The 16,462-nt window shown below is 36.1% G+C and overlaps 1 protein-coding gene across 1 annotated transcript in view; it reads right to left on the bottom strand.

Annotated features, from left to right (window-relative positions):
* Positions 1–16,462, bottom strand: part of PLXDC2 (plexin domain containing 2) — a 238,889-nt gene that overhangs the window by 24,319 nt on the left and 198,108 nt on the right. The window contains exons 10-12 of the mRNA XM_031614427.2: positions 2,346–2,406; positions 1,839–1,992; positions 759–797 (exon numbers count right to left, since the gene is read on the bottom strand). Of these exons, the coding sequence (XP_031470287.2) occupies positions 759–797; positions 1,839–1,992; positions 2,346–2,406 (254 nt within the window). The remainder of the gene's footprint in view (positions 1–758; positions 798–1,838; positions 1,993–2,345; positions 2,407–16,462) is intronic.

Raw genomic sequence — 16,462 nt, 5'->3', positions numbered from 1 at the left:
CATTGAAGTAAATGTGTGGAACTGAATAAAAAAATTGCACTGAAAAAATTGGAGCCATTGACATTCATCGGTGCTTACTGAATGTTCATAGAGACCAAACAGTGGATGTGAGCACAGTGAGGTGCTGGGTGGTGTGTTTCAGGAGTGGTGACAGTGACAGTGGGTCACCTCTGCTGCTGGTGCAGATTTTGACGAGCATGGTAGCCAGGCTCTCGTTTGTGGCAGGTGAAAATGCATACCTAATGGTGGTGACTATGTTGAAAAATATTATTCTGTAGTTGAGAATTAGCTCTATCAAATAGTTTTATTGTGCTCTCTGTATCTGTTGTTGTTTCCATAGAAATAAATAGGAAGCATTACTTTCAGAGGGACCCACACTCACTCACAGTGACGTATTATTTAGAACTAGTATCACGTCCTCTCTTAAGACAGCTAAACAATGATGTATTATTACAATACATAACTACAGTTAATAACTGTATTACTTCAGTTAAATTTTGTCTTTAGTACGTTTTTTTGAAGGTAATTAAACCGGTTGTTTTCTTAAAGTCTTACAAAGAAAACTGTAAATATTTAATTTACTAAGCAGTTGCTAAGCTTATTTGCCCTTCTGCTCTCCTGTAGAAGTGTGAAAGCTGAAGTCCCTTGGGAATCTGGTAGAACCTTTTCTACAGCCTGATTTTGATTAATGAAGTTCAGCGGGGTGTAATTTGACAAGCCACTGACACTATTTACACACACAAAAAATCATCTCTTACCTCCATTATCTTTTAGGTGCAGCGCTATCTTGGTATCATCTATAAAGGAAATCAAAGTTAGCTGTAAGAAAATGCATTTTTCTACATCATGAGTTGTCTTAAGAATTATTTTCTTTCTGATGCTGTACATCTCCCACAATTAAAAAATGTTTTGGGACTTAATTCAATGAGAGAGATCACAATGTTCTCATACTGAGCAAGGCTTTACTTTATATGAGTCTGATACAGTGTAAAGGAGGATTCAAAATACTGCTAAATAAGGCACTAGAGTCCACCCCACAGCACTTACAAATAATTCCTTTTCGTTACATATTAATTTTTGAGCATTCTATCACAGTAAGGACTGCATGAACCACTACAAGACAATAAAATAATTCCTTCTAAGAGTTACAGAAAAGCCTGTCAATTTTAAATCCTATTTATTTACATATTCCTTTTCTCATAAGACAATATTAGCAGGTGTGCATATGGCAAAAAATCTGCAGTCCAAATCTTGCACTTACAGTTTCTAAACTTCTGTTGTGAACAAAACCAAATCTTCTTACTAGTAGATTCTCAACTTATAATGTCTACAGCTTACAACAGTCTACAGCCTTGTCATGTACCACTTACAAATTCTGAGCACACCTGGTATTTTCCTATACATTAGCATACAATTCCAATAGTCATCTCCCACCTGCTTTATTCTATTTTATAGGTGCCATTTGATTAATCTGTGTAAACTTTTCTATTCAGCTGAATTTTCCTCAGAAGCAAGAAAGCAGGATATCTCATCCACAGAAAGGGAAGATTTAAGCAGCAGTGAAACAAGGATGAAAACAGACACACCATCACTTACCCAGCTAATTCTGCTCAGAAACAATAGAAACAGTGAGCACTACATGAAAACAACACTGTCAACTAACTGAAAAAACTAAACCAGAAACATTCCAAGAAGTTGTTAATTTGGGTTCGTTTAATTTCCGACTCTTTCCTCTGCCCCCAAAAGAAAATTACACCATGAACACAGAGGAAATATATTTTTTTAGACTTTTAAATGACATATTTGCACTATAAGTTAAATCAGTCTACATAATTCACCTTCTGTGGGTAGGCTGGTTGGCAGCTGTGAGCTGGTGAATCCTCTGGTGGTTGTTAAAACTCTGAACTTTGTGGTGGTTGGTTGAAGTGTGGTTGAAGAGTACAGTGGTCCTTCAGTTGTGTCTATATCCTTCTCACAAACCTTATCTTTTGACTGTTGGGAAAAAAACAACACTTTGAAAGAACCAGCAATAAGATATTTATCTTGAAAATCTTGAAAATGAACTGCTCTGGTGCAGGAGCACCCTGAGTGCCTCTTTTAGAGTAGGTCAGTTCACCACTACCAGCATCAGGTATCTTTTTCTTTCATTCTTACTTCATGAAAAGAAATTACAATGTACAGTTTCCGATACTACTATTTTTAATTTACAGTGTTTTTACTTTATGTCCACTTGATAAAAATATATGCAGCGTGTCTTTGGCTTTGAAACTCTTCTTTCTAATCTGACAATCAAAAGCATCTAAATATATGAAAGACCTCTGACACGCTGAGGACTACTCACATACCTCTTCAGGGCAGCCACTGTCTACCCAGTCTTGCCGGTGACGATCGAATCCACTGGAGCATCTTTAAATAATGAATAGATATAAGTTGTCCAGATGGAAATAGGAGGAAAATAAAAACACAAAAGAACAGGAGAAGAAGAGAAGAGAATGATGGAAAGAATAAATAAATGTGATTTATTTTAAAATCCATATGACTTCTTTTATTCAAGAGGCTGTTGCTTGCAATACGAGTTAATCATTTCATCCATTTCAGTTAATGGCATTTCAGTGAGAGATTTATTATTATAGATTTTTTATTTATATTTTTAAAATAAGAATGCGTCCCTTACACAGGATAATTACACTTATGAGTGCACTGAGCCAAATGATCTTTAAGTCTGATGTCAGCCATATGGATGTAAATTGGGTTAATTATTTTTATCCAGATGCCTTAGCCAGGAAAATGCAGTCCTACAAAGGATGTCATGAACCAGTCACTTCTTTTATCGGGCAAGGTGATCTGAGACATCGAGATACACATGTTAGCATGAGATCAGTGTTCATGGCTTTAGATAACACTGAACAGTGTTCAAGACAATTTGAGAATACTATATAGCTGTTTCTACCTCTAGCTGTAGAAAATTTGGATGCATGCATATTTCTTATCGTATCAGGTGAGATTAATGAACTGTTTTCAATGTTCGTTCTTATTTGCAATATGTGACAGAAATTTCAAGGTTACTTGTAATGTTTTAATGATTCCAGTGGCAAACAACATTTTGCAAGAATGATATCAGTTTTTATACAGTAACTTAGTTTGCTAGAGAACTGAACCATAATGCCTTGCTTTGAAAGTTAGGGTTTTTAAACTTTTTTGCATATCCAGATGATGTCATTTGGCACCCATGGTCATAACTTACCTGGTTGGACAGCAAATAACTTTCTCACTTGTTTTTTAATGAGACAAAGCAAGTAAAACAAAGCAATAGTACAGCTACTTGTATCGTTGTTGTAATTTTTAATTCTCAATAACATGCCAAAATATGCCAAATGCTAATACACATCAGACAAATACAGGAAACACGGTCTACTTTGGAAGAATGGAGAACTGGAAGTACTTCTATAGAAATAAAGGGGATATAAATAATTGTAACAAATCCCTTGGTATTATAAAATTCTCTGTATAATTATTTTGAGCAAAATCTACATCTTCGACAAAATATTATGAAAAAACACTTTTTCTCGTTAGATATATTTGCACTGATTTTTCTTCCACCTTTTGTAATGGTAATATAGAAACACATCCAACCCTTACAGATGTCATTTATCACTTACTACATAGCAACTGACTATTCCAAAAGCCTGTTGCAGTAAAGAAAACAAACCCCTCAAACAGAAAAGTATCACAGAGAAGTATAGAGATTTCCTTACTAAAGTACAGAAATACTGACAAACATGAAGAGTTTTTTCCTTTTCCTTGCTGTCTGTGTCCAGTTCTGGGTTCCCCAGCTCAAGAAAGACAAAGAACTACTGCAGATTCTAGTGGAGGACTACAAAGATGATGAGGGGTCTGGAGCATCTCACTTATGGGGAAAGTCTGAGAGACCTGGGACTGCTCAGCCTGGAGAAGAGAAGACTGAGAGGGAATTGTATCAAAGCTTACAAATATCTGAACAGCTGCTGTGGAGAGGAGGAGGCCAGGCAGGCTCTTTTCACTGGTGTCCAGTGAAAGGACAAGGGGCAACAGGCGCAAACTAGAACACGGGAAGTTCCTTTTGGATATGAGAAAAAACTTATTTTCTCTGAGGGTGACAGAGCACTGGAACAGGCTGCCCAGAGAAGCTGTGAATTCTCCTTCTCTGTAGATATTCAAAACCCACCTGGATGCTTTCCCGTGCTACTTACTGTAGGGAAATGCTTTAAGCAGGGAATTGAACTAGACAATCTCCAGAGCTCACTTCCAAGCCTACAATTCTTTGATTCTTTGACTAATGAGTAAATGAGTTCTTTGCTGGGAGCTCTCTCCCAATTTGGGGTCTTCTGCCTCCATAGATTTTTGAGAGAAAAAGGAGAACCTTGCTAAGCATAAAGAAATTATGTGACATTCCATATACAAGTAGAGTATGATGTCTGAAAGTCTTAATTAGTACCTTCTGTCTTGAAGAAGAAATTGTATAATTTTCAGATGCACTGAACACTAACAAACCCACTGTATTTCATTCATACCACTCTAAAATCTAATGGGTTTATGAGTGTTCCGAACATCTGAAAATGAAGTCCAATGCTTAGATACAATATTGAACTACTTCATAAATTCCTACAACAATGGTAAGTATATATGCGTGATAACTCAGATCCAACAGTACTTACATCTAATAGGGATTAATGAACCTTTATCTTGGACCTAATCTTGTATCTAAATGGTGTTAAACTAAAGTTCCAAAGATTAAATGAATAAAAACTTATTACAAATGCCATCATATACAGTTCTGAATTTCTTCTACCAAACGGTTGAAATATTGTGGCAAATAACATTGCAGGAATTGATTTTTTAGAATGGCTCATTCAAATATGTAAATCAGATATTTTTCAAATGAATCTACCTCAGAGAAATATACATCAAATCCTGCACACTGTTTATTTAATATTTTCTATTGATACAATAATGAGTCCAAATAGGAACTAGATGCACTTGGTTCCAAGTAAACTTCGTCAACTTCTTTTGAGGCGTATGTCAGTAAGACTTCAGATGTAGTGGCTACCATCATTGCTGTGTCACTGGGTTAGAACTCTGAAAACTGTCATTTCAATCCACTTGTTCTAGTGAATGCATTTTTAAGACCTTCATTTAGTAGCATGCCTATAATTCCCTGATGCCATTAAAACATTGCAGCAGATTTGATTAGCTGTGCCATTTATGCCATCTGTCAACATGGCCATTTTGTAACAACTTCATTTTCAAGTGATGACCCAAATCTGCTTTTAGCAAAGCAATAACAAATATATTCTATGAAATGAGAATAGGAACATTCATGAAACGTAAAGAATTCCAGGATTTCTGTGGAACCTGGGAGTACCGGACCAGGGAACAAATGAAAAATTAAAATATTTGCATGTATATAACAATAATGATTTTGCATAACTAATGCAGCTGAGTCTAGGTAACAAAAAAAGATGTCACAATCCTTCCAGTGGACTGTATATAGCTAGAAAAGATATGAAGATGTCATCAGATCTACCAGATGCTATGTATCTCTATTTGGCAAAGAAAAGTTAAATGACAAGAAGTGCTCACTAAGTGCATGAGACAAAATTCTATGCTTTTTGTCTTTCAAGGCAGTTCAATGAGAATTAATAAAAATAACAAATCATACACCCTTTACACAAAAGCCTCATCAAGGTTTAACTTGTAAAAGCTAGAGACATAATGGAAAATTATTTGGAAGGGACAAAATCTGGATGGAAAAATCTTTTCACCAGGTTGAGCCAGTATCAAAACTACCAATAGCACATTAAAATGCACATGTGCCCTTTAAGTCTACTGTTCCCTTTTTATTCTCCCTGAATATCTGTAACAGGATATATATTATGGATTTCTGGGAACTGAAGAGCATTCCAGAAATTTGAAATGATTTCTTATATACTATGTAATTATTCAGGTGAGTTAAAATATTTACTGACTTCTAAATAAAAAGTTAATCTGGAAAACTAAGTGGAAAATTGAACAGATAGAACAATTTTCTGCTTTTAACCACAAAAGGAATCTCGTAATGAAGAAATGATGACACTAGCTGGGCCTTTGAGTTAATTAAGTGAAGAATTAAAATATTTTAAAGTAGAATTTTTCACAAGCTGAGGGAGCTGAGGGTACTTCCATTCTGAATGATTATGATGATGAGATAGGAAGTAAAAAATAAATGCTGGAGGTTTTGGTTCAAGTGAAAAATAAAACAATCAGCATTTTTTGGGGAAGAAAACATATCAGACATTATGTTTGCTCCCAGTCTGCACTTGTCTCTGTTTCCTGCAAAACAGACTCCATTTTGGTTCCTGTATGCCCAGAATATCACTTTCTTGTCACATAATGCTGCCTGGAAAAATTATTGTACTTCCCTTACTTCATTACTTTCCAACTTCTCTTGGAAGATACAAAACTTTATCAAATGAAGTGTGACTGCGAGTAAATGCAGTATGAATTTATGTAGGTTGCTCCGAAAGTAATGCCTCCTATTTATTTCTAAGGAAAATAGAACATGCAAGTAGCATGGAAACTCTATTTGATAGACCAAGTTTTCAGCTATTGAACACTATTTTTTTTCAACATACAAAACATATATTTTCAATATTATCTAATTCATGCCGATGAGCTGATAGAGACACTCTTCATTTCATTGTGCTACAGCAGTGCATGGCTGTCTAGAATTTGTCTTGTTTTTTACACTGCAGACAGCACTGCTGAAATGCACCACCCATTATCTCACTGTACTCACATCCTCTGTTTGGTCTCTATAAATGTTCAGTAAGCACCAATGAATGTCAATAGGTGCCATTTTTTTGTGCATGGAGGAATTCAGTTTCACTCCTTTGCCTCATATGCACTTCCATGTCAGAAACCACTTTGTCAGACTGCCCCTCTGCTGCCATCTGTCACATGGCAACAAAATATAATGGAATACTGGCAGGAAGGTTCCACCCTTACTGTCATTCCACCAACATCTACATCTGACATCATGGGCCAACAAAATAGGAGGCATTACATTCAGAGTAACCCTTGTATGTGGTCTATAAAAAATATTTGCACTTAACTAGCTCAATATACTCAATCATATACCTAAATTTAAGCATAAATATGTTATTTTTGTTTATCCTGTCATAAAATATCTTGCTTAATTAAAATTTATTTTGGAATAGGATGATTTTTTGAATAGTTTGGAGGACTTGTTCCTACTCTGTTGTAGGAACACAAATTCTTCTCTTGAACAGTTCTTGAACAGCTAAGGCAACATGCTTAATAAGAGGATTTTAAATATACAGCTATATAGTCTGTACTATAGTAACGCTTCTGAAAAAAATAATTAGAGTGAATATCTATATAAAATAATATATAATATTAGTTATATATAATATATATTATATATAGTTATATGAATATAACTAAATTAGAGTGAATATCTAATGCAGAATATTCATGCCTGTACTATTTAATTCCATCATCATCTTAGTGTTTCATATCACAAAATTTACAACATACAGGTGATGACAAGGATGATCAAAGAGATTACTGACACAAACCCCAGTAGGCAATCTGCAAACCGATGACTGTTCAACAATTTTATAGGACAGGAACTAAAATAAAATACATTGCATTCTGAAGTACTGTGTAAACAAACAACTGCAAAGTTGTTAAACAGTGGTTTCTTTCAGCCATAAAGAAGCTGTCTTATACAGTGAAAGAGACTGAAGGAGTGAGATAATATCCATAACTCTGACATAACAAGTGGATAGTCATTAAGAAATAAGGACTCTCAGTGAGAATTCTTGCTGCTGCAAGAGTCTAGGAATGGATGTGGGCTAAAAGATGTAAGTTTTATTTTCAATTTAAATAGAAAGAAATAATCCTAATTTAAATTGGAATTGTCAGTTTTCTGATTAAAGAAGAATAGGAGGGTTTTTTCTACAATATTAATGTCACTCACAACAACAAAGGAAACATGCTGAAAAGCGGATAAGGAATAAAAAAGAAGTTTTTACTAACGGTCTGCTTTGAATAACTAGAAGGAAAAGGAGACTATAAGAGGGACCCAGAGTCAAATTTATGAGATTATAGTATCAGATTTTCCAACAGAATAAGCAGAAAATAATAACGATTAAACACGTTCTCTGAGAAGGAGCTATACTGAAATTTATTTTTGAAAAGCACTATACTTGATCTGAAGCACTACTGGGTACATTTTACGCTCTGGATATTCACTAGCCCAATTAACCTCACTTTCTTTCTTTTACATGTTTTTTATTTTCTGAACTATTTCTATCTTTGACTACTCAAAATGATCTCTTTCTTTAATTGTAGAATGCTCATATGTTATTGGTTTTTTTTTGCCTCAAATTACATTACATTTCACTCTTGTTAAATAAATTTTAAAAATGGCTTATTGCATTTTGAAAACTACTTTATAATGTTTTACACAGACATCCTCCAGAGGTACTTTCACTCTTCTTTTCAAAATAAATTCTCCATCTCCACTTCAGAAATGAGAAAATAGGATGGATTCAGCTGAGGTAACACAGAATTATTTAACAGAACCAAGAGTTAAGCCCAGAGTTTCTGAAATCCAGATGAGCATACATCAAGCCACAGCTGCTATGCTTCCTATAGTACTCCGAGATATGTAAGACTGGAAAGGAATATTGAAGAACCCCATGTCTGAGGCTACATACACCAAGGCATCAACATCATTCATATTGGCCAAATTTCATTCTTATTCACATACTTTTCCTGGTATTTTGCTCCTTTATAAAACGCACTGAGATAATATTAGAAGTAGTAGAAACCTTCTGACAAGCTGCAAGCAGCATGGTGCTTCTGGTATGTCTGTTTGTATTTCTGTTATCACACGGGAATTCACAGCGATTGAGTAATACTTTACATAGCCACTTCAGCACCAGTGGGCATCAGCATCTGAACTATCAGCAAGAGAAGTGCAGAGATATTATGGCTTAGCCAGAGTATGCTACTGCTCCTGTAATATCTTATTCACAAATTGAAAAAGGAAGCAGGAGCAACGACAGCAGAAAAAAGTGACAAACTGAATGCGTAAGACAGCGTTTAAAGTGTTTATAATGTGTGCAAACAGCCACAAAAAATAGTGGCTGTCAGGTGAGGTTCCAGATGACTGGAAGGCTGGAGGAATCCCAGGCATCCATACAGACTAGAAGGAGCAGCCCTTCAGAGCAGTCCTGCAGAGAAGGACCTGGGGGTTCTGATGGATGAAAAACTTAACATGAGCCAGCAGTGTGCCCTTGCAGCTCGGAAGGCAAATGGTGTCCTGGGCTCCATCAAAAGAGGGGTGGCCAGCAGGGACAGGGAGGTGATTGTCCCCCTCTACTCTGCTCTTGTGAGGCCCCATCTGGAGTACTGCGTCCAAGTCTGGAGCCCCCAGTACAAAAAAGGGAGCTGTTGGAGATGGTCCAGAGGAGGGCCACGAAGATGATCAGGGGACTGGAGCACCTCCCCTGTGAAGACAGGCTGAGGGAGCTGGGCTTGTTCAGCCTGGAGAAAAGAAGGCTGCGGGGTGACCTCACTGCAGCTTTTCAATACATAAAGGGAGCCTACAAACAGGAGGGGAATCAACTCTTTGAAAGGGTTGATAACTACAGGACGAGGGGAAATGGTTTCAAGTTGAGGGAGGAGAGATTTAGGTTGGATGTCAGGGGGAAATTCTTTACAGAGAGAGTGATGAGGTGCTGGAACAGGCTGCCCAGAGAGGTTGTGGATGCCCCTTCCCTGGAAGTGTTCAAGGCCAGATTGGATGGGGCCCTGGGCAGCCTGGTGTAGCATTAAATGGTGAGTTTGGTGGCCCTGCATGTGGCAGGGGGGTTGGAGATTCATGATCATTGAGGTCCCTTCAAACTCTGGCCATTCTGTGATTCTGTGCAAACAAAACTAGAAAGAATTCTGCACAAAGAAAACACACAATTTTGGAAATGTATTCATAGTACTGCATTTGTGGAAGCTGATATTTATACATTTATGAATCACAGTGAAAATTTAGTTAATCTTGTTGCATGCTAACTTTCCATAAAATCATATTAAGAGCTCTATGCTACACAACAGTACTTTTGAATTAAGGACTTTGGTCTCAGTGAGAAGCTTACACTGTCTTAAAAATAGAATTACCATTCCACTTAAGACATCTTGTGAGGCTACTTTTTTCCTGTCTGAAACAATACCATCATGGGGCTGACTTAGTTTGAGAATTAATCCACTTACTTTTCTTGCTTTGCTCCCATCAGGCTTTACATGCATAAAAAATTCTCAATTTATTGAATGCTAATTTCCTAACAGATTCTTGCAGTTTATGTGTTCAAATTAGCTTGTCAAATCAAGAAAGAGCAGCTTGGAAAAGATTTGAAGAAATTGGGTGTGGAACAATTTTCTACTCAATAAAGTATAGATCTATTTCTCGTTCATATCTCTATCTATGCTGACAAATCTACACATTCATTCATTCATTTGTTGCACTTGATAAAAATGACCTATTGCTGTCTCAACTCTTCAACAGAATAAAAGTATGTGGTAGTTTAAGCAGAGTAGACTGATAAAGAGACAGAATTTCTACTCAGATATTCAATATGATTGTTCTGTAATCAGGGAAGAAACAGCACACTAGTTAGAAAAATAGTACTGACATTACTCCTCATTTATCACAGGCTAGATTTGATCTAATTCAACAAACTGCTTATTAAGACCCAAGTGTTAAGACTCTGACATATTTTCATATAAAACCACTTTAGCATAGAGAATTGCTGTTGATGGAATACAGATTCTAGAGATAGTCAATCTGAGCACATTTATTTCCTTTGCCCAAAGCAGGAGCATAATCAGCAAATTCATGAATTACACCCATTGATAGAATGGAATTTGTTTTTCAGAATACACTATATTTTAAATCTCTAAAGCATTTAAAATGAGATTTTCCTTGTCCTTTGTATATGAATCTATTACACTGATTGGATTATATATGCTCCCTCTGGTGGTTTACTTAATCCATACAATTGTATCTTTTTTTTTTTTTTCTTGGCAATTCAATGGCTAAGATACTGAGGCTGATTTTGTAATAACAGCACTCTACTGTCAGCTAAATGGTGTTGCAGTAAAAACAGCCTGAGCATAAAGAAGCATGTTTTCTCTTCATCTTTGAATTTTAAGTTGAAATATGGAATACCCCTAACAAAAAAACAAACAAAAACAAACAAACAAACAAAAAACAACAAGGACAATCACACATCCATCCCCCAGACACTTAATAACAGTATTTAATGAAAACTGAGCTCTAGAAATGGTAGGTAATGAATATCAGGATGGGAGTAAAAAGATTTTCAGGCTGAGGCAAAACCTCCTTCCCTCCATGATACAAACTGCTCTGCTGCCTTGCACTGCTATGCCCAGGTTGTTCCTTCATCCATCAAATCCGCAGTAAAACTTCAGTGAATAAGAACATATAGAATGTTTGAAGAGTCTATAGAGAAGATCTAAGTAAAAAACTTATAGATTTTGATTTTATTTATTGTTTTGGTAATATAACTGAAGGTGATTTTATTAATCTTCACTGCACAATTAAGCTAATCTGTATTGTCAGTTGATTATTTTTGATCTGATCTTGTCGACTGCCTTTCCTTGCTCTGTAATGAAATCTATGACCTTCACTGAAGTATTAGCTATAGAATAAAAATGAGATGGCAGACACCTAACAGTCAGTTATATGTAGAAAAAGATCCTGTGCTTCTTATTAATATATTTTTTTTCTAAGTCATGGTTTTAATGCAGTCAGATAATGTAATATTTATTTTTGTGCTAATACTGTAATTCTGGATGGATATGGCTTTTCTAACTGATAAGTATATCAGATTACATAAGATTGTACTAGGATATGTGATTCAGCAGTTATTCTCCTCTTCCAAGATTTCCAGATGTAAACCCAGATTTAAAAGTTAACTGGTCTTAATCTTTTTTTTTTTTTTTTTTTTCCTAAAAGTAAGCAAAAGAGTAAATTCAAGCTTTCATAGAGGTTGCAACAACCTTTTTTTTTTTTTTAATATAAATTTCCACTGCCATAAAGACACTGAAACTATCACTTCATATTTCAATTATTAATATTTTTTTCTTAAGAAACTCAAATGCCTAAACCTTTTCCCTTCTCCACTTTCCAGCTAATCAATATGATATGCAAAATAATTTTGTTAATTACCTGCTTAGATGGGAGCAGTAATTATCATAAAAAAGATCAGAAATATCAAAACTAAAATTCGTTTATTGCTGCTATTCACTGACACATTGCTAATTTTCCACTTTGCTCAGAACAGACTCTGCAAAGCAAAGCAGTAACAATTCAGGTTACCCAACTACTGATGTTCTTTCCATTCATGGGATATGTGGCAGAAATGGGATTCCCTCATCATTTTAGTTCAGGATTCTCTTGAGACTGCAGGAAGCTTTGGGAACTGCGCACGCGATCACAGTCAGAATAACTGCCTACAGTGCACAGAGTCCTGGCTACCACCTCCCACAGAGACCCCAGCACAGGGACTTGTTCAGCCTGCTCCAGGGCACATTTCAAAGGAAGATTTGCATTCTATGGATCAGTACCATAAAATAACACAGAATAATCCAGGAGGAGCTGCTCAAAGCTAGAGTCACGCACCAGTTAATGGTCCCAGGCTCCTTTCAGGGATGACTTTAGTTCAGAGGATCCACATTCAACTGCCTTCGTGCCTCAATGAATATTCTGGAAGGATAGTGTCATGCATAATGAGAGGAGGGGCTTCGTGGCATTCAGTGATTTTGCTGCTCAGTCAGCTATAGGCATTTCTTTAGAAAAATTGTATTTGAGCTCTAGAGACCTTTTGGGTTTTAGATACTTAATTGCAGTGTTTGCTGAAAAGGTACTTCTGGTACTGCTCTTATTCTGCTTAACTTCCCTTGAAAACCTAAATGAGCCAGCTAGCAAAATCCCCTTGTGGACTGAGCTGTTAGGCTTATAGGTGCCCCTGGTGTGCAGCAGGAAGTTGAAGGATTTAAAATTTAAATATAGGTAGCAACACTGACAGTTGAATAAAACTATCACCTAAACTGTTTGCAGCTCTTGCCTTTAGTCCTTCAGCTCTCTATCTCCAGCACTGGGACAATAGCACAATAAACCAGAGATGTTTTAAGATGCATTTATGCTGCAGTAACAAAGTGAAGCATGAGACACATAAAATATCTGTGTTTATAGCGCGGACAGATAGTAGGAATTTTCCCTTTGTTTATTTCTGAACTCAATGAAGTCTCAACATTACTTCCTTGCTGAAATCTATGTTCCTGAAGTTCATCAAAACAAACTCATCAGTATCTACAGAATATGAACTCCTTGATCATTTTAATCATCACATTTCCATCCTAGCTCAGTGATAACTCTTCTAAACTTAATTCCTTTATTGGGCAAATATTTCTAAGGTAGCTCACTATTTCATCAGCAGGAGCAAGTTGTACAAATTGAACCTGTAACATAATAGCAAAATTGTCATAATGCTTTCAATGACTTCCCTAAAAAATGACATCTCTAACATGGAGGCTATACCAAGTGCCTAGAGTACACAAACATTTTCTACAGCATAGAAAGATGGTACAAACAGTAATGACTTATCTGTTTCTACATGCTGGTATGTGAGAGAAAATGGAGGGCAAATTTCTGAAGTTTCAGCCAGAGGTGACTGCTAAGTGTTTCTGGTGTATGGACACAGATCCACATGTAGGAGAAGGCTATGAGACTTCTGTATTTATACTTAGTTTCTTTCATGGATGGAACAGTTGTCCCTCTTATAAACTGTTCAAATAACATAAAAAATACATAGAAAAAATAATCTTGATGATGGATCCTCCATCTGCTGAAGTCACTTGAAAACAGTGTGCCTTTACTTTAGTCATGACATAACTACATTACATACTTTATACTGGATATCAGGGTCAATAGTTTGATGATCCCTTATGAAAACTAAAACTGTGATTGAAGTACACAGAGTATTAGAGGATTTTGCTCTAAATCACCTTTAAGAATAACCTACCTCTCTGAAGACTGAAGAGTGGACACAGCAACTGTGCTGAAGTTACAATAGCAAACAAGACACCGTGCTGAAGAAAAAAATTATTTTCATTCCAACATAGATTGCCCACATGGGGGAGGTACAGTTATTCTGCAATGGCTCTCTTAATCTACTTTCCTTTTGCAGCTATGGGTTTTATATACATTTTCTATTTTTCCAACACCTGTACTTTATTGTTTGAATGATTCAATATATGGTTTAAATTTTACGCAAAGAAAAAAAATACTAAAAGCTATTCTCAATAGCACTGTTGCTGGGGATAAATGGGGTCACGTTGAGAAAAAAAAAGGGCTGTAGAACTGATCAACAGTAATTCCCACTGGATATGTGTTTGCTTATTATCCACATGGAAGCATGTTTGTTCTGGAAAACCAAAGACTATCAAAGTGTTACTGCAGCTTCAGAGCAGGAACATCACTGTATATTACAGTCACACCTGTGACCCTCATTACTCCATCACACTCTTCTTGTTGGCAAGCAGGCAGTTTGCCTTTACAGAAAGTAAAGCACTGGATCATTTTGTCGTACAGGTATACTGGATGCCACCAGTATCAAGCCCAGGCTTTTGCACCAAGGGCTAGATGCCTTTCCCCTCTAAGCTTTGCTATAAGCCACGGATGACAGTCTTTCTTTTCTCACTTCTCAGATACACAAGTCCAGTCATTCCCCACCTTGCAACCCAGAAGCACTCCTTGGGCACTGCTAGTAAGCTTCTGTTTTTGATTACTTCAAAAACCCGTTAGAGCATTCACTCATTGCAAGGTATAAATATTAATATACTTTCTATTCTAGGCATTTCTGAAATGTCTATGTTGATACTTCACGTAATACTTTGCCCTTGTTTTTCCAAGAAGATTTTATTCTCCTGCAGTAGAACAATGTTTATCACAACAGGAGATAAAAGTCAACAGTGATTTACAAGGCAGTGACACAGAAAAAGCTGAACTACAGTGTTGGTGGAACTCAAAACTTTCTATCCTTTATGATTTTTAACTAGGATAGTTAGGTATTCTTGTTGAAATAGTCTATTACATGTGGAAAGAACATTTTAACACAATGAATTTATTTCCGAAGGGAGTAAAAACATAACGAGGTACTGAATTTGATGATTCTGAGGACTCTACTGCAATCTAGATATCTAAAAAGAGTAATAGAATAAAGATTTTTCTGTATATTTCTAAAATGAATAAACATGCAGAGAAACAGCAAGATAAATAAGAGAGACACTGGACTAGTATGCAGATATGAGTATCATACGGAACACAAAATTAACAAAGCTAACAGGAATGACTCCCAATCACAATGATCATAAACTATAACACTACTAAAAAGACACTCAATCTTCACATTTTGAAAAGCAAGTTGCCTCTTAGCACAAACTTTGCCTCCACCTACTATATCAGATGTGTTTCTTGATAGAATTGGAGACAATAAGAAGTTAAAAAATAAGGCGTAAAATCTAGCATAAAAATAAGATGTTCAGCGGATCATCCTTGGATATTTTCAAGACCCAGCTGATCAAAGACTCGAGCTGACAGCTGACCCCGCTTTGAGCAAGTGGTTGGACTGGATGACCTCCAGCATGTTCTTTCAATCAAAGCTGCTTTATGATTCTACAAACATTCCTGCTTTTGCTTAAATCCAGCTTACTATCATTCATTCTTACAGATGCAAATTGGACAATATCACTGTTTTTAAATTATCATTTATTTAATTTAAATAATTTAACTAATTTAAATTTTAAATTAAATATGATTCCTGTGCAGTGGCATAACCTTAGTTTGCTTTTCTGGATGCATCCTTTTTTTTTTTTTTAAGGAGTTAACTCCAGTTCCTTCTTTTGCTGCTAGTCAAATGATTTCTGAAGACTGCTCTTACGAAATTATGGACTCATTACAGTTAGTAACGGTACAACACAAATATGTTCAGTCTATCTGTTGCAGATCATCAAAGACAAAACAGTGCAGCAGCGTGGAGCTGAATGCTTTTGGGAAACAGCAGAACTTCTTCACAGTAGTTCATCTTTGACTGCAGTGTGATCTTCATGGGGATAAAAAATAAGACTTTTTAAAATGTGGATTTTAATTGAATAAAAATAGCTGTGTTAAAACTGTATATTTTGCAGCAGCAAATTACATCTTGCCAGTTATGAATGGGCAGCCACAAATTCATTTAAATACACAGAAGGGAACAGAGTGCAACCACATGCTTGATATTGCTTCCTGCTAATGGTGAAAGATAAAATTCCTTCTGCTCTCAGCACAACTGATTTTCCA

The sequence above is a fragment of the Phasianus colchicus genome, chromosome 6, assembly GCF_987193195.1.
Source record: "Phasianus colchicus chromosome 6, bPhaCol1.hap1.1, whole genome shotgun sequence".
Taxonomy (NCBI): Eukaryota; Metazoa; Chordata; class Aves; order Galliformes; family Phasianidae; genus Phasianus; species Phasianus colchicus.
The sequence above is the reverse complement of the archived record's forward strand: the minus strand, read 5'-3'. Positions and strand labels throughout refer to the sequence as shown.